The sequence below is a fragment of the Culex pipiens genome, chromosome 2 (assembly GCF_016801865.2).
Source record: "Culex pipiens pallens isolate TS chromosome 2, TS_CPP_V2, whole genome shotgun sequence".
Taxonomy (NCBI): Eukaryota; Metazoa; Arthropoda; class Insecta; order Diptera; family Culicidae; genus Culex; species Culex pipiens.
Window position 1 is genome coordinate 99,316,022 of NC_068938.1, and position 19,143 is coordinate 99,335,164.

At 36.1% G+C, this 19,143-nt stretch overlaps 1 protein-coding gene across 1 annotated transcript; it reads right to left on the reverse strand.

Moving 5' to 3' along the window:
* Positions 1–16,970: 16,970 nt before the first annotated feature.
* On the reverse strand, positions 16,971–18,744 carry LOC120429035 (zinc finger protein 557-like). Its single transcript, XM_039594173.2, has 2 exons — positions 18,546–18,744; positions 16,971–18,476 (listed from the first exon to the last, which is right to left on the reverse strand). The coding sequence occupies exons 1-2, from the start codon at positions 18,654–18,656 to the stop codon at positions 16,971–16,973; spliced, it is 1,617 nt and encodes a 538-aa protein (XP_039450107.1). The 5' UTR covers positions 18,657–18,744.
* Positions 18,745–19,143: the final 399 nt, after the last annotated feature.

The following is a 19,143-nucleotide window of genomic DNA, read 5'->3' on the forward strand; positions in this document are numbered from 1 at the left end:
TAGTCATTGATTTCGGAAAGTACTAGCAAAAACGATAACTTAGTGGAACTAATTTCAAATGTAAACCTTGCAACTTGCTTTAAACAAATTACAAAAAAAAACAACCCTTTAACAAACATTGGTGGACCCCTTACTGACAGCGCGCACACTTGTTCAGATTCTGTGATCCATTTTGGTCGTGGAGATGAGGAAGCTCACCTGAGAGGTTAAATTGAAAAATAAACTTAAATATATAGCAAACCAAATCATTTCCTCTAACTGTACGCGCAGGCGCGCGTGTGTGTGCGTAGCGCAATTAGTCCAATAAACAGAGAATCTAAGATTATGACACACACAAACACACACACACTGGAAGACAGCAAATCTGTGACAACATTTAAACACGTAAGCCGTAGCCAAGGAGCAACAAAAAAAAGGAGTGGTCTTGTAGCGCATTGTTCTATATATCTAGATATATTTTAGTCGGTAAGCCCCAAGTGTGAGGAAAGGAAAATTGTCATAAAAAAGGTGCTCTCGTAATGTAAAATCATTTAAATACAGTACTGTAAGGTGAAAAATTAAAAGGAAAAAAAAAACAAAAAAAAGATCTAGTGGTGTAAGCAATCATTAAGTAAGTGTTTCAAAGGCTTAGTGCGTAAGGAAAACACTGTTTCAGTCATTTCGTAGCGAGTAAGAAGAATTTTTCTGTGACTGGCGGGTAAATCGATCATGGAACGGAAAGTTATCAGTCGAAATTCGGCGTGCATTTGAGTTTTTTTTGTGTCAAAATTTTAAAGAAATTTATCATCAGCCATACGTTGAGACTTTCAAATCTGTTTTTGTGTAACCAAAACAATAATGATAGTTTAGTCAGCTTAACAATTATTTCTACTCCGTTGGAGGCAAAAAAAATAGCAGGTGCAAAAACATCAAAAAACGTAAAACTAAAACAACTGTGACCCTTTTCCTTTTTATTAAATTTGTTAGGGATTGTTTTGTTTAGTGAAATTAAAAATGTAACAATTTGCAGCATCACAAAAAAAACATAGACATGAATATACATTTTCATGAAAAAAAAAAATCAAAATAAATCTAATGAATTTTCATTTACACAAACCGTAAACCAGGTGATATTATTTGGGTTTCGCGATATTCTTCAAAAATATTTGTATGCAATTAAGATTTATCAAGAAATTCATTTGAAAAATGTTTCAATGATTATTCACTCAACTGCTTATAATATCAGACAGGATTTTCAGATCAACAATATTAAGCTTTAGCTTCAAATTTTTTTGGTAAGACTAAACTTTTATCAAGCTAAAAAAAAATTAATTTGGTGAATATTATACTCTTTTCATAAACATGAATGAACCGATGAACTAAAAACTAATAATTTTAGTGTAGTTAAACCGGAATTTTGGTATTTTTTCATTAATTTATATAGATCGTCTGATATATGTCTGGTACACATATTTTTAAAGGCAATTTTTTTTAACAAGACAACTTTTTTTTTGGTGGATCAACTATGGCCCCCTGGATCAACTATGGCCCCATTTTAAATCCTTTGTGGTCGTACAAAGAACATTGTATTCAGAAAAATAAGCTTTATCGTTGTGCTTGTGAATAATAACATCACAAATTTAAGCTTAATTTTAGGACCCAATTACAGGCATTTTATTGGCAAAACATTCAAAAAATGTTCGGTTTGCAATTATTTTATGAAAATGCTTCTTGAAGAAAAACCATTCCAAAAAACATTACGAAATTTGAGAAAATTTACTAAAATTTTCCTTTTTTGACTTTGTTGATCGAACTGAAATAGTAGTTTATGCAACAAGTTGTAAAAAGTAGATTTTTTCAGCAGGAGCCGTAAATTTGAATGGAATTTTATGTCAATCATCCATGTGGTAAGTAAATTCACCGTTCAAAACAAAAAAATATTGAAAAATGTTACTTTTCGATACCAAGGCTGAAAAGTTCTACTTTTCAGCACTCATTTCAGTGCTGAAAAATAGAACTTTTCAGCACTGGTTTCGTCGTCGCTGGAAAATGACAGGAAAAGTAAATAGTTTCACGACGGAATTGCAAAAAAAAGTTTTTCTTAGTTTCTTCTAATAAGCCCTCATTTTTTAACTCGCCTTAACTTGGAAACTAGTAGTTTGATCTTCATTGCTCTTTTCAATAAAAAATCCAAATTAAAAAAATCTAAAAAAATACTAAGATGTCCAAAATAGGTGTTTTAAGCCCTTTCATAAGAATGATAAGAATGATGACGAAATGATTAATAATTTCGAAATTATTTGTTCTGAAAAGAGCAGAAAATTTCACAAAAGTTTAATTTTAAACATTGAAAATAGAACCAATAATTTACGAGATATCGCGAGTTTAAAAAAGAGCTTGACACTGAGAAAAACTAATTTTTCACTAAGGTCCACAAAATGCATTTTCGCATTTATAACATTTAATTCAATTAAAAGTAATAGTTGTGAAATTATTAATTTCTTTAACCGCAAATTCGCAAATTTTGTGTTCTGCTGAAAATACCCTATTTTTCTGAAATATTTTGTGATTGTGTTGCACTAATAACGCAAATGCTTTTTTTAGTTGTTGTCCCCCACCTTTCAAAATGTTAGGCCACAGACAAAATATTACTAAAAATAAAAAAAAACATTTCAAGGAAATCTATTGTAAAATGTTTAGAGGGCTTTTCATAAAATTCATTTCAAAAAATACATTTTTAATCATTGAATTTACATGTAGTTTTTTAACTTTAACAAAAATCAATCCATTATAAGAACTCTGGTTTACGGTATGCTTGAGAAATACAACATTTTTACTTGTGCCTCATTTAAATTTTTTAAAACAGTTATAAATTTGTTTCTAAATTTTGACTTTGTTTTACACAAAATCTGATGAAATTCTAGTCCACGCACTGTTTTTGGTGGAGCCTCAAATTACAACGAAATTTGAATACATTTTTTGTTAGAGAAAACAAAAACGCGCACGAAATGATATGTAACTCATTCTGAATACCTCCTGAATTTGATTGATTAACTTTAACTCTCCCATATATGTAGATTTATTGTCAAAAAGAGAAGAAAAAAAAATGCCCGCAAAATTGCTGTACGTAGTTTGCTGACTGTTCCACACCCACACTGGTAGTCGATAAGTTCCAAATAAAAACAAACAAAAAATGAATTTCATCCATTACAACGAATGATACTACTATTCTGATAAGCATTAGCAAACTCAGCCAACAAACTAAAAGAGACAAGCAAACGCCAGAGAAAGATGGGATGTTCCTGGCACAGAAAACTGGCCTCCCGCCCTTTTTGTGGTTATCAGTATATCAAAAACAAATCAAGCAAACCAAAGAATTTGCGCAATGAGAAAAATTTAAACTTTTTTTTTGAAAATTAACTCGTACTTGTTGTGCCTAAATCCCACAAAAGAAACCAGTTGTAAAAGTACTCGTTGTTGCAGTCCAAAATGAGAAAAATTTCAGATAAGGTATACTTACATATCATGCCATTACACTCTTGTTATCAGTTTCAGTATTTAGTTCTAATCTTACTAGTAAACAATTACTCCAACGTGCATTTTCCCTAAACTTCCTAATAAAATTACCAAAAAAGCAAGTGGTTCACATCAGCCAGAAAGCACACGACTAACCTGTGTCGATGCAAGTCTTCTTACGTTTAGTTCAGTAAGACTATTTATTGTTTTAACTTTGTTTTTGTTAGCCCGAAGTAGCAAACCATTTTGCGAGACCATCACACCGTGAAATTGAATGATATTTCCCCTCTTTTAAAAAAAAATCGTGTTGGCTGTGAAACGTCCTCGTCTCGCCAGAAAACGGAAATCATCCCGAATTATTTAGACTAAACTAAGGCAACGCAAACACTCCCACAAACACCCCGGTTGTCACGCTAAGTTAGCTTTAAAACTAAAAGTGACTTGCTTTTTTTATGTTTTCGGATACAAATGCGATGTTTTTCTCGTGCTACGAGAAAATACATAATATTTCTGTGATTTTCATCTTCCTTCTGACTAAATTAATGATAATTAAGTAAAGAAAGCCACACAATTAGTGGTCGAGAGTAATAGAAATCAGCGATGCTGGATAAAATTTAAGCAAACTTAAATTATTATTTCTAACTTTAGATTAACTTAGTGGAATCGATTAGGTTTATTCATTTATATCGATAGTAACAGACTAACTTATCACAATTTATTCACTTAGATACTTTACCAACAAGCTCTTTTCGAATGAGCTATTCATAAGAATCAAAAATATATCAGAACAAAAAAAAAACACAGGAAAAAGTTCAAAATCTGGACTATGACAAATAAAGCGAATCAGTGACAAAACGAGCTGCAAGCTGGATTGTGGCTTAATCGAACTGGATTTTATACCACATGGATATTAGTTTCCATCATAAAGAACATGCTAAAACCCCGTTGAATAAATCCCATTTTGGTTTTTACACTCACAGAAAAATAGACGTAAATCTAGTTGTGAACACAACGCATGAAAAGTATGAAGTGATCGTAAAAACAGCTTCAAACAACTGTCAAACGCGTGGTCACAACCAGGTGGTTATTTCGACATTCAAATTGACCGTTAAATTCATGATTGATGGATTTGAAAAGAGATTTACGTCAGTTTGTCTGTGGTCAAACTAAAAGGACAACAAACTGTCACTTTTCGCACACCGCTCACGCACACTATCAAAACAAATGTTTGGTGGTGTGCGTGAGCACCTTGTAAAAGTGCTCATTTGAAAACAATCGTCTCCTAATCATCGAGGTTCGAGTGTATTCAAGAAAATCTTAAACTTCTTTTTAAAAAAAGTTCATACTTGTTTTTCTAACGTATTCGTTTTATAATTTCCATCTAGATTGTTCATTAAGTTGATCAAGAATTAAAAAAAATCCTCACAATTGTTTGTACTACCAGAAATTCCCACATTCCAGCCAAAAACAGCAGCAAAAGCAATTGAATCAACCTTTACCAGAGTGCAATCATACGAATCGTGCCATGCGCAAAAGTAAAATAGGGATGCAGTGTGATCATAGAAAAAATCCCACAAGATTCACGTGCAATCGACACTACCTACTTATGATCTGGCCTGATGAGTCTGTTACTAACGTAAAGAGAGGAACCAACCATAAACTAAACAAAATAAAACAAACACACACTACAGATCCGTCTCGTAGAGAGTACGAAACAAATAAACAAAGTAAAACAAACCGAATATGAAACCTGCAAGGTGCACACATACGACAACAGAAAAGAAAGCAACAAGATAAGGCAACTTAAGAAACCCTCGTATACTAATTAGAAGAAAGATAAAAAAAGTGCTCATCGTTGGAGGTGAATCAGAACAGCCACAACGATCCATATCGCGAACCAAAACAAGACAAGTGGAAAAGTAAAATAAAACAAAAACAAAGCTGAGTACACACAAATAGAGAAAACAAAAATACACACACATTCAAACGTACCTGCAAATCGAAGAAATAAATCAAATCTTAAGTGATCGATATCAAAAAGAAGGGACAGAAGGAAGAGGTTAATAAAAATCACAATTATTAACCATATAAGGTAAGCAAATTTTTGTTATTGTTAACGGATGAAGACAAAATCCAGCAAACTAGGAAGCAAGAAGGAAGAAGAATCAAAAGTCCACTAAACTTAGGGTGCGGATAATCAACGGAGAACGTGGTCAGCGTGGATGAAAGCCCTCCGCCAACATAAAATGGACATTATACGTTAACAAATTGCCATAAATATCGTTGATTGAGAATTTGGTGCTAAAGAAATCTAAAGTTACGACTAAGCATAACTTGATTTTAAAATAAATTAAACCAGAACAAATCGTGCGTGGGCGCGACGTTTAAATCAATAACACATTCACTATAGCTGATGGTAGATCAAGTTACAACTAGAAAACGTCAATGTAAGCGAATTTGCATATTCTTACTACTGCAGCGACCTCAAATTTAAATCATTAAATTTGTCCATTTTCGAACCTCACCACAGTTCTGACCATGCGCGCTTACGCAAGCATAAATAATTTTACCCGTCGACTCGCGTTGCGCGACAAATAATTAAGCTTATGTACAGGTGTGGATCATGAGTCATCCTCACCTGAAAAGCCCTTTATTAAATTTCGCCAATTGTTAGGCAATCAATAAAATGGTTAAGCTTTCAATTATGAATGTGCGATGTTATTTCACAGGGGAAATTGAGGGTGTGGCTTAACCGAATTCATTGGCATGTTTGTTCAATGGAGAATTCGACCTTCTCATTATTGACCAACATTTTGAGAATGTTTTAGGAACATAATTTTGATATTCCAATAACATAATTTAAAGTTTCACGACAATGGTTCGAACCCATGACTTCCGATTTTGAGGTGTACTCACTACACCATACGGAAAGTCATGAAGAATTGCAGAGGTCTGCATAATTTAATTCATGAGGTTCATCGATGCTTCTCATCGAAACGGACCACTTTTAGTAGAACAAAATTTAGTAGAGTTTTCGGGGACTGACTATAAAAACCCCAAAATTCTTGAGGAGGGCAGTTAGTTCCAGTTAGTTCCAGTCAGTTCCAGCCAGTTCAAGCCCAGTCCAGTTCCAGATCCTGAAGAAGCCCCAGACCAGCCGGACCCGCCAGCAGCCACCAGTAGCAGAGGCCCCAGTCCAGCCGGACTTAGCGGTGGAGGCCGCAGTCCGCCGGGACTTAGCCGCTGTGAAGAGTCCGCCGGGACTTAGCCGCTGTGAAGAGTCCGCCGGGACTTAGCCGCTGTGAAGAGTCCGCCGGGACTTAGCCGCTGTGAAGAGTCCGCCGGGACTTAGCCGCCGTGAAGAGTCCGTCGGGACTTAGCCGCCGTGAAGAGTCCACCCGGGACTTAGCCGTGAAGAGTCCACCCGGGACTTAGGAGTTCGGGGTCTGGCATGGCTCGGCGAAGAGGTCTGGAGGACAAGTCTGGCTTCAACGTAGAGAATTGGCTCGACGAAGATCTTAATGCAAAGTGATGTGATCGTGCGCGTAAAAGTTGAAAGTGTTACCGCAAAAATGTAATCTTCAAAAAGTGTAATATACAGATAAGTGAAGTTTATGATCTGTTTTGACTCTACAAGTAAATATCACAAAAATCCTGAAAGCCTAAACCGCTCGGGCCGTTCAGGTGGTGACTAGCGGAAAGCAACGCTGTGTGTGTTTGGAATCGCCATTATGATTGGACAGAACCGAGAGTTGAAAATGTGACTATGTGTAAAAGTTAATGAACAAAATGATTTCGCGAAGTAACAAACAGTTAAAATAATGTAAAAAAAAAACGTTAAATTGAAGAAAATGTTATGTGAGGAGTTCTAAGATGGAAGCAAATGTGCAGCAAGATGCAACCAAAACGAGATCGACCAATGGCAGAAGCATCGAAAATTTCAAAACCGGCCAACGATGGACAACACTAGGGATTCAACAATGACGAGATCATCTGGATCAACTGGAGACGAAATTCAGCCGCATCGGACACCCAAGAAGACGACCATGGAAATCTGGCAGTTTAGGGTGAGTAAACAAAAGTTATACCGAAATTTGATGTAAATAGTTAAAAACACGCTTAAAAGGGTGCACAGCAACCAAGGAAGTTGTTGTCTTCTTATGCCAAAATTGACAAACTTACGGACCCAATCCTGCACAAATCTGATTGTAAAAACAGGCAAATTTTGTTGTAAATCACTTAGTAGACAGTACTTTAGGGGATGAATAAAACATTATATCGATAGTTCCCGTAGTTTCGAAAATACTAAAATATCTGTAACAAAAATCTTGGTGCAAAAGCTCTTGTTGATGTGCACCGTTAAAGATGGCGAATTTGGAGATGACGGATTTAATCCAGCTTATTCCAGAATTTGATGGGTCATTAGACTCACTGGAGCAATTTTTAATATTAATAGAATATTATGCTGATCAAATTCCTGAAGGCGAAGATCAAAGTAAATTTTTAAATATTGTTTTTATGAAACTAAAATTTAAGGCAGCAGCACGTATTAACCGAATTTATGCAAGCACTTGGGAAGAAACCAAGGCAAATTTAATTAGAGAGTTTGGTATCAAAACTACTTTTGGTAGTATAATTGAACAAATTGAAACTCTGAAACAAGGACGGGATGAATCATTTAAATCATATGCACTTATTGAATTGATATGATTGATGAATTAGAAAAAAAACGATTGTTATCAAGAGAACTGAATGAATCAAACAAATGTGTTACAAATACTGATTTTTTATATAGAAAAATAAACATGAAAAAAGAATATATGATTGATTTGATATGATAAATGAATTAATGTTGAGTTAAACAAAATATGAATGATTATTATCTAAAAAAATGCGCAAACAAGAATGTTATGAATTTGGGATGAAAGATAATTTTTATATATGATTGAATTGATGGGGTTTAAAAAAGAAACAGATTAAGAAAAATACCAGTACTGAGTTTATACATTATTTTTATTTATTTTTTTGAAAACCACGTGAAGCGATAATGATCAAATATAAACATAATAATGAAGCAGTGATGAAACACGTTAAAACAATTAAGAAGCTGTTGGGTTGCAATTTTGGGAATATACTTAATTGAGCTTAAATGGGTTAACAGGGTTTTAGAAAAACAATTACGCAATTTTTAACTACAAATAAAAACAAATCAAACGGACTGAACAATAATGAAATTTCAACGACAAGCAAATGAAGATGGTGTGATTATTAAATGTTCCAAAACAACATGTATGCAAGTAAGAATGTGTGTGAGAATAATTGGACAAGGGAAGGCCACCCAGAATGAAAGTTGAATGTAAACATGTGTTTTATAATTTACTTAACAATGGATTAAGAATATATTTTCAGATTTTTATACGCTAATACGAAGGATTTACAGGAAACCATTGGAAGACGATCAAGAAGACAACAATTTCAACAAGGACGAATATGAACTACAGCTCAAGGAAAGGTAAAATTTGTGAGTATATCGTGGGGAATCTAAAAAGATCGAAAAGAACGGTATAAGTTCCGATCTAGGGATACATAAACTGATAAAGCAACGCCAAAGGGGAAAAAAAAAGTAGACAATTATACTCTATGGGGAGAGTTTTTATGTCGAATAAAGCTTCAAAACAGTTGTAATCCATGGGGGGATTAAATATGTTAATAACATTTCAAAACATTTGCACTTTACGGGGATAGTCAAATGATAATTAAAGGGAATGGATAAATAATGCTTCAAGGGAAAATCAAGGGATAAATAATGCTTCAAGGGATTTTTAAGGGATAAAATAATGCTTCAAGGGAAGAACACCTTTAAACTGATAAAATTCAGAGGGAAAAAAACAGAACATTATCATTAGACTGAAAATTGAACCAACAAATTTTCTTGCAAAATCAACATTTTATTGCGAATTGCTCAAATAAACAAATTGACTGAATGAGTGTAACAGATTTGAAAACACTGAATTACATACAGATTTCATAAAAAGTTGGAATAACAGAAAGGATATTTTAACATACGCAGTTTTGCAATGACAAGATGATAGGACGTATAGATCAATGAAAAACTTTATAGAGTAATTTTTTTTATTCAAGTATAACAATAATAGTCAATTAGAACTGATTTTTTCAAGTATTAAAAAAAATAGAACTGATTTCATATAAAAATATCAACAAGATTTATAAGATTGTAAGTAAATTTGAATTTCAATTTTGCACAGAAATTAAATGATAGATTCCTGAAAATTATAAAATATTGTTCATGCGAAGAAAACAAGTTTTAAATTTTTGTGGGAGAAACAAAACTAAAAACTGAAGCAAAATATGGCAGAGACGGGAGACGAAACACAAGGATCGACGCGTTCGTATCCTGGTTCTACGCGTTCGTATGCAGAAGTTTGTGATGGCAAGATGGTGAGTGGCAAAGTCATGCGGGAGGTTGGACAGGTAACGGTGTTGATGTTGTTGTAAAAGGTCATATCAATGAGGATCAAGTACGAATTAAAACGCAATTTTAGTAACGAGACATTCACGTAAAACAAATCACTAAATCGAAATGAGGAATCAAGCGAAGTAAAGATGATTGAAATGCGAAACATCAATTATGGAACAAAAATGCATACTACACGCCTGAAACTATTGAAAAGGAGAAGATCATGATAAACAAATGATAACATCATCCGATGTCATTAATTTACAAAAGCCAAAGTTGCAAATTACACGAAAAGACAATTTTGGACAAACAACATTTCCTAAACAAGAATTACATCAACCGATGTCAATAATTTGAGATTGTCAAAGATACAAAGCAACTGGAAAAGTCAATTTTGGACAAAAAAATACTGGGTTTACGTAAATTCACAATACTCAGCAAGTGAGAAGTCAATGCACTCTCAAAATTGACCACATTCAACTCACAGTTGAGTTATGAAGCATAATTCATGATGGAAACGACAATTGCACTAATCGACGAAATTCAACACCTTAGCCTCGAAAACTGACCAATTGACCAAGTCACTGTGGAATGAATAGCCTCACGATAAAGACGATTTTTGATGGAAGACGACGACGATAACAACCAGCCGATCAACACAGTTCTACAACAACAACAAATTTTGCTTACAGTGGGAAAAATGCAATTATTTTTTTAGGAGAGATAATGAAAATTAATTTCAAATGCAAGTTTATTTAAATCAGTTTCAATGAAAATATTTTTACAAGAGAAGTTCAAAACAGTAATTCAAGTAATTTAACAGGACAGAAGATCAAAAGAGTAATGAAAATAATTTTACAGTAGAAAAATCAAAAGAGCAATTATAATTATAAAACAATTTACAAGAAAGCACAAGAAGAACAAATTGTAAACCGCGCGATCACTACACCCGACAATATTCTTTCCATAGATGATCATTTCTTTCAGACGATCATCTAGCTGATAAGTGTGGGGGAGATTAACCAAACCATTTTTTTAAATCATTTTTTTTATAGCCAGCCATTGAAGTATCTTTTTATGAATTTTTGCAAAGTGATTTTTACACAATTTAAATTATTGACTTTGGGAATATTATTTCAACCTACAAATAACTTTCAATAGATGTTCTTAATCCTTTTCAAGAATACAAACATCTAGCTGGTAAGTGTGGGGGAATGCAGCGACCTCAAATTTAAATCATTAAATTTGTCCATTTTCGAACCTCACCACAGTTCTGACCATGCGCGCTTACGCAAGCATAAATAATTTTACCCGTCGACTCGCGTTGCGCGACAAATAATTAAGCTTATGTACAGGTGTGGATCATGAGTCATCCTCACCTGAAAAGCCCTTTATTAAATTTCGCCAATTGTTAGGCAATCAATAAAATGGTTAAGCTTTCAATTATGAATGTGCGATGTTATTTCACAGGGGAAATTGAGGGTGTGGCTTAACCAAATTCATTGGCATGTTTGTTCAATGGAGAATTCGACCTTCTCATTATTGACCAACATTTTGAGAATGTTTTAGGAACATAATTTTGATATTCCAATAACATAATTTAAAGTTTCACGACAATGGTTCGAACCCATGACTTCCGATTTTGAGGTGTACTCACTACACCATACGGAAAGTCATGAAGAATTGCAGAGGTCTGCATAATTTAATTCATGAGGTTCATCGATGCTTCTCATCGAAACGGACCACTTTTAGTAGAACAAAATTTAGTAGAGTTTTCGGGGACTGACTATAAAAACCCCAAAATTCTTGAGGAGGGCAGTTAGTTCCAGTTAGTTCCAGTCAGTTCCAGCCAGTTCAAGCCCAGTCCAGTTCCAGATCCTGAAGAAGCCCCAGACCAGCCGGACCCGCCAGCAGCCACCAGTAGCAGAGGCCCCAGTCCAGCCGGACTTAGCGGTGGAGGCCGCAGTCCGCCGGGACTTAGCCGCTGTGAAGAGTCCGCCGGGACTTAGCCGCTGTGAAGAGTCCGCCGGGACTTAGCCGCTGTGAAGAGTCCGCCGGGACTTAGCCGCTGTGAAGAGTCCGCCGGGACTTAGCCGCCGTGAAGAGTCCGTCGGGACTTAGCCGCCGTGAAGAGTCCACCCGGGACTTAGCCGTGAAGAGTCCACCCGGGACTTAGGAGTTCGGGGTCTGGCATGGCTCGGCGAAGAGGTCTGGAGGACAAGTCTGGCTTCAACGTAGAGAATTGGCTCGACGAAGATCTTAATGCAAAGTGATGTGATCGTGCGCGTAAAAGTTGAAAGTGTTAACGCAAAAATGTAATCTTCAAAAAGTGTAATATACAGATAAGTGAAGTTTATGATCTGTTTTGACTCTACAAGTAAATATCACAAAAATCCTGAAAGCCTAAACCGCTCGGGCCGTTCACTACCTAAAATACTAATTGTGTGTAACAATTCAACTAGATTCTAGAGGCTACTACACGAGTGTAGACAGAAAGAGAAACCAACAGCAGAGGCAATCCACACTAACACACATTCACAAAACGGAACAAACAGCATAAGTGAGTGTCTAATCGGTCAATCCTATAAGGTTAATGTTTTGTGTGTGGGTTTGCGCACGAAAAGCAAAACAAAAACAAAAAGTGTGACGCACACAACCCAATGTTTACACGCACACTACCAAACAAAAAAAAAGAAAAAAAAGCAAAAAAAAAACAAATACACCACCGCGTGTACGGTCTGTGCGTGTAACAAATGAATCCACCTACGATTTTTAAAAACAGTATTTATTTGAGGGACACAGATACACTTTACACTGACCAGGTCGGTAAAAGAGGAAGAATGGGGTTGACTGCTTGAGTTTAGCCTTAACGAATGCGACTACCAAAATGAGGAAGAGTTATGTGGATCACACACACAACAACAAACAAACAACAACTAATTATATCAAAGATGTTCAGAGGAGAACGTAAAATATATAATGTAGGAAAATGATTATTAGTACAAGATACAATAAAATGCTATTTATTACTAAAATAAATAATACAAGAGAACGTGTAGAGTGGGATAAGTTAAGAAAACTTATCGAAATAAACGGAAGCGTAGGAGAAATGCAATAATACTGAGTTCAGGTGATCTATCATTACGGAATGAAAGGTGTGGGTACATAAGGCTAAGCGTAGTTGTATTGTGGATTCCAAAAGATGGAAAGAAGCAAGGTATAGTTTTACAGGTATTAGAAGCAGTGTTGATTCAAAAGCGCATACTTAAAAATTGACGAAAATTAACTGTGTTTGGCATGGTGTTCACAACTGAAGTAATAATTAATTGAGGAAAGAATGTAGAGGAGAACAAACAATACACTTTTTAAAAGTAGTGATTTAAGAAAGTGGAAACTTTTTAAGATAACATTATTCACATATTTTAGCGAAATTAAATGAACTTGTTCTGTGGATACAAACACATACATACACAAGCACAATGTCATTAGGTTTAGTATCATGGTGTAATGGAAAAGAAGATTCCTTAAAACTGCTTACGTTGAGTCGGGCAATCAAAAAGTTACTTGTGGAATGACGTAAAGCCAAGAAGATGATATAAATTCTAAATTTACACCACACTAAAGGAAGGAGTGCGATCGATTCAACTTGGCAAAACTAAAAAAAACGATCTGTAGTAGTTGATTTTATGACGGATTACAAGGTGATGATTGCAGTGAAAAAAATATTGAAGGCTGATAATGGCGCCCAGTCGTCTGTTTTAAACATTTGGTACCACACTACAGCAACAACAAAAAAACAAATAGTAGCGCATAAATACGAACCAAGTTTGTGTATGTGTGTGTGTAAAAGTGCATAACAAACAAAGTAAAAAATCAACAATATGTTTGGCATGAGCATTCGTAGCAAAATATATTACCTTAAGACTGATTTGAACACTAATCAAATTGTGTACTAAGCATAGAGCATGATTTAAGATGGCAAAACTACGGTGAGGAAGCCGTACACAAGAGTGAAGTGGAAAATGGAATCATTACCCGAGGTACGGAACAATATCAGTGATTATGAAAACGCACTCACACACTAGAAGATAAAATAACACAAAAGTTTATAATTTTCGTAAGGCTAGAGCGTAAGCGATCCAAAAAGTCGAAGCTAAGTGTAAATTTCAGCTGAAGCAAATCAATAATTAAATGAAAACATCATATTATATTCAAGTGACACCTAAATGATAGAAGAAATATCATTCTACATGAAAAAAGAGGGAAATAAAGGACAACAATACACGTGTAAGCCATTCTTTTACGAAGACAATTACATTGGACAACAAAACAGATTAATAATGATATATTTTAGAACCACTGTGTAATATATTTTATTTAATACAACTATAAAACGTAAGGCCACACAAATACTGCGAAAGTTACTAGACGTAACGGATATCTAAAACCAACACCGAGATCAATAGAAAGTTAGCAGAACAACAATAAAATGCAACAAAACTGATCACAATTCAAACCAAACTGAATTTAAATGAAACCGAACAGCAACAAAACAAAAGCATAACATAACAAATCGTACTACAGCTAAGCAACCGATATTTATGTGAGATTTTAAGATTTCTATAAAACCAGATAAACGATGTATTAAATTTAAGCAACACAACTGTCCAAACCAACTCCTATTGCTTCATGTTCCTCTTGACAAAACAATGTTTACTCTACAACTACAAATATACATGTCTTTTATCTTCCCTCACATTGAAAAATTATGACTACAAAACACACTCAGAACACACATAAACACTCTCAAACAATTGCTAATAAAGATACGATTCGTTCTCACACACGTTTAGCTTAGATTTTTCGCCAAATAAATAGTAACTTTAAATTCGAGCAGCAAAGACTACAACATTCGGATTCAATGGTTGTACCTTAACACAAAATCACTACTACTCACACATACCACAAACAAAACCAACACTCACACACTTGCGAATGCATATTAAAACTGTGACGAAGTGAAACACTCAGAATCAAACAAATGCATTTCATACTGAACGAAAAGAAAACAGCAGTAGCCAAATAACGAAACGGAACTTTGCGGCAAACTCGACGCTACTATCGTGTGTATTTGAGTGTTTTAAGGTGATGTACTTCCCCGGCAAGGCAAAGCAAATGAAATAATTGTGTGCGAATTTGACCAAGCGAAACCGAGAAGAGAAGGAGATAAACAAATAAATAAACAACATTTACCTAGAGGTTAAGGGCAATGAAATGTAAACATCAACAAAACCACTACAGATGAAACGATATACATTAGACATAAATATATATATTTTCTTACATTTGCCAGTGTGCAAAACATTTGATATGATACGTTCGAAACAGTAAAAACAAAACCAAACAATTGAAGCATACACACAAACACAACCACACACACACAAAACAAAAAAAAGTTGATCAACAAACGACGCTTTAATTGATACGAAACAAAACAAACGAGGAATGAAAACGCAAGCAAACATACAAAAGCGCAAGGAAAGCAAAAGCAACACAGAACAAACATAAGCAGGAAATCTCTGAATGACATACAAATTTCATATAAAGACGGTTTTTGTCAGAAGCGTTTGATGAATATCAACACAACACCTACAACAAAACAAAAAATACCATTAAATAAGCAAAGAGACAGGCGAGAGATAGAGAAGGAAAACGTAAATGAAGCGCAAAATGCAAAATAAAGTAAATCGAAGGAAGTATCCATGTGATGTGTATTAATTAAAAAACAAAACAAACAATATATCTGTAAGTTTACAATAACTTCTGATGAGAAGAAAATCATTGCTATATTGATAAAAACTTTATTGAAAGAAACAAAATACAACACTATAAACTATTATAATATGAATCATAGTGCATAAATATTATGAATATCAGTGTAACCGTAATTGTATTCGTTGAATGAAAAATAAACATAAAAAAAAGACCAACTCGCTTTGTTTCATTTTGTTATCTATTTTAAAAGAAAGCCAGAAGCACATTTTGTCAGAAGAATAAATTATTCTCAAACAAAAATAAACTAAATTGAGAAATCAACACTCTAAGATCTGGAAACATAAACATTAAGATACAAAAATGACAAAAATGACTGCGCAGACTCAACTCGAGGGGAAGCATGAAGTTTAGGGTCCCCAGGATCACGTGCATTTTAAATTTTTCAAAAATAGTTTGTCTAGGCGGTTTGTCGCTCTTGCATACAACCCAAAAATTGCATGCAATATATAGAAGAACCGAACCGCACTAAGTCTCCATACAAGCCACTTCTCTATTAAGGATGTAAGAAACAAGGACATACACAAAGAACATATAATTTTTAAACCGGTCTTATTGAATTTTGAAGTTTTCAGTCAAATTTATCACTTTGATGAAATTCAGAGAATTAGATTAAACGAAAACTAACCGCTTTGTCTACTTTCCAGCAGTCTCCAGTTTCAAATTGTTTGTTTTGATGATGCCCACTTTCAATATTCCACGTCAATAAACCATTAAAATTCAGTTAACGTTTTTCCAAGAACGGAGGAGTTTCCATCGCAAGATGATAGTTACTTGCTCTGTTATTAAAATTCATCAAATTGACACTAACCTGATAACTGCTAAGGATGAACATGTTGTTTCTTGACTTGCCGGACTCGATGGTTGACGAACATTGGAGGTCACCGGAAGCAATTCTCTGGAACCATTGATAGTGATTGTGTTAAGCCAGCTCTCGTGTTTTGTTAGAACTTTGATTTGACAAGAAGTTTCATTTCTCTAGCGATTTCTACCGAATCACGATGGTTTAATAGTTAGTTCTGAAATGTGATCAAATTCTGGTTAGTTGACTGTTATTTTATATCGTTATCCATCTTAAATTACCTTTCGATTTTGAATTAGGTCTTGAAGATCAACTTGGGCGTTCGGATGGCACTAAAAGCTGTTGAACTGTGACGAAAAATATTTATTTTTCACGCTTTTCACACACCCTGATATGTGACTGCAGCTGAACCGGTCGTGCGAAAGCCTTCCCGCAAATTTTACACCCGTGCGGATAGTTTCCAGTGTGGCTCATCTCGTGGCGCTTCCGGTCCGTTGCGTATCGGAACACTTTCGTACAGAACTGGCACTGGTACTGCTTCTCGCCGGTGTGAACTTTCAGGTGCACCTTCCAGTTTGACTTCTCCTTGAACTGCTTCGAACAGAAGCTGCAGGTATACTCGTAGGCGTTTGCGTCGTGTGTTTTAAGGTGCGATCGAAGATGGGCCGGCTTGTGAAAGCGAGCTCCGCACGTTGAGCAGACGAGATTACGCTCCTGGTGCACTCGCTGGTGTCCGCGAAGGTCGGCGGCCGTTCTGAAAGTTCCACCGCACGTTTCGCACGCATAGTTGCGCTCAGTTATGTGGATCGTTTCGTGCGTTGAAAGCTTCGAGGCACATTCGAACGCTTTGCCGCAGGTTCCACAGGAGTAGGCTTTCGGTTTGTACACGAGCACTTGGTGCGTCCGAACGCCTGATTTGTTTTTGAAGTATTTGAAGCAAATGTTGCACTGATGCTCACGATCAAGGTTCTCGTTTGGAGGCTGCTGCGACTGGTGGACATCAACGCCGTGCTGGAAGAGTTCCTCCATCGATTCGAAGGTGGCCTCGCAACCACAGCAGATTTTGACGGGTTGTTCCTCGATGCGAGTACGACGTGTTGTGGTTTTGCTTTCGACGTGGCTAGTGTTCACGTGGACGGTCTTATCTGCTGGTGAGTTGAAGTAAACGCCACAGAATTGACACCGGTAATCTCGGATCAGTCGGCGCAGATGTGTAAGCAAAGCTTGGCGTGTTTCAAATCGCTGGTAGCAAACGTGACACTCGAATGAACTGGAATCTTGGAAGCGTTCGGCCTTGTGAGTTTTAGGTCCATGCCCGACCAGTTCTTTACGTGAGCGGAAGACCATCTTGCAGTTACTATTACAGCAACGCGCAATTTGGCCATCTTCATCGGAAGGCTCTTCTTCATCCAAACTTTCCTCTTCCTCTAACAGATCGAGAAGTGTGTTACTTAACACATCCGTAAAGTCCGGATCTCGTCTCAGTTTGTACCATTTCTCCGAACCTTCCTTATGGATTGACTCCACAAAAAGACTAAACAGTTCCCTAGAAACATCCTCCGGATCGCCCTCCAGAACTTCCATCGTCTCATCTTCCAGATCAAGCAACACGTCGAATGTTTCCGCCTCTATCTGGGTGTCTTTGTGCTCTGTCAATTCCACACCCTCCGCGTCCATAACGTCCAATACCTCAACCTGTTCGGCCTCATTCTCACTCTCCACGTACTCCACCATTTCTTCAGCCGGACGAAGCTCTTCCTTGAACCGATGTTCCGTTTCCCGCACCCGCTCGACGTAGTTGAAGGCGTCCAAGGTCAGCTCGATACAGTCCGGGCAAACCAGCGTGGAGTGCGGGTCGTCTACAGGAATCTAAAAAACAAAACGATTTCCATTCAACGCTTATGTCCTCTTTACCCCACGTGTCCCAGCCAAACTTACCGCAACGGACGCCACCTGCAGCACCATTTCGGCGACGGTTTTCTCCTGTCTCCGGGAGAAAATCGACGTACACTCGGCAACGACCGCCGCACACAGTCGGCACACGGACATTCTGAGCCGTTTTACTGTTTAAAATGCACCAGGATTATGATAATAACTAAATTTATTGAAAACCAACCGCACAAAAGAGCGGTCAAACGCGATGTAAACAAATTGTTGTTTTGTTTTACGATAGCTGACGACTGTCAAATTTTGAAACGGTTTGAAATGGTCCTACCCAGACGATAGGTGTCGAATTGGTATCCTTTCCCGAAAGTGTGCACTGAGAGAAAAAATCATCAAAAAATATGAATTGTTCAGTTTTGTAATTTTTTCCCCCAAAATTTAACAGATGAACTAAAATAAATTCAGTTTATCAGTTGAAATCAAAAATTAAATTAAATAAATGTGTTTGTTGTACAAAATACGATAAAACTTACATAAACATGATTTTTCTCTAGATATTCCGTAAACGTATGAGTAACAGAAGGTTCAATACAAGTGCAACAATATTTTACTGCACACCTTGTGAGGATCCATCTTGATCGGTCTAGGCATT

Coding starts and splice junctions, on each gene's coding strand:
- LOC120429035 (XM_039594173.2), bottom strand. CDS start 18,656: ATGTCCGTGTGCCGACTGTGTGCGGCGGTCGTTGCCGAGTGTACGTCG. Junction 18,477..18,545: donor TGCAGGTGGCGTCCGTTGCG/GTAAGTTTGGCT, acceptor TTTGTTTTTTAG/ATTCCTGTAGACGACCCGCA.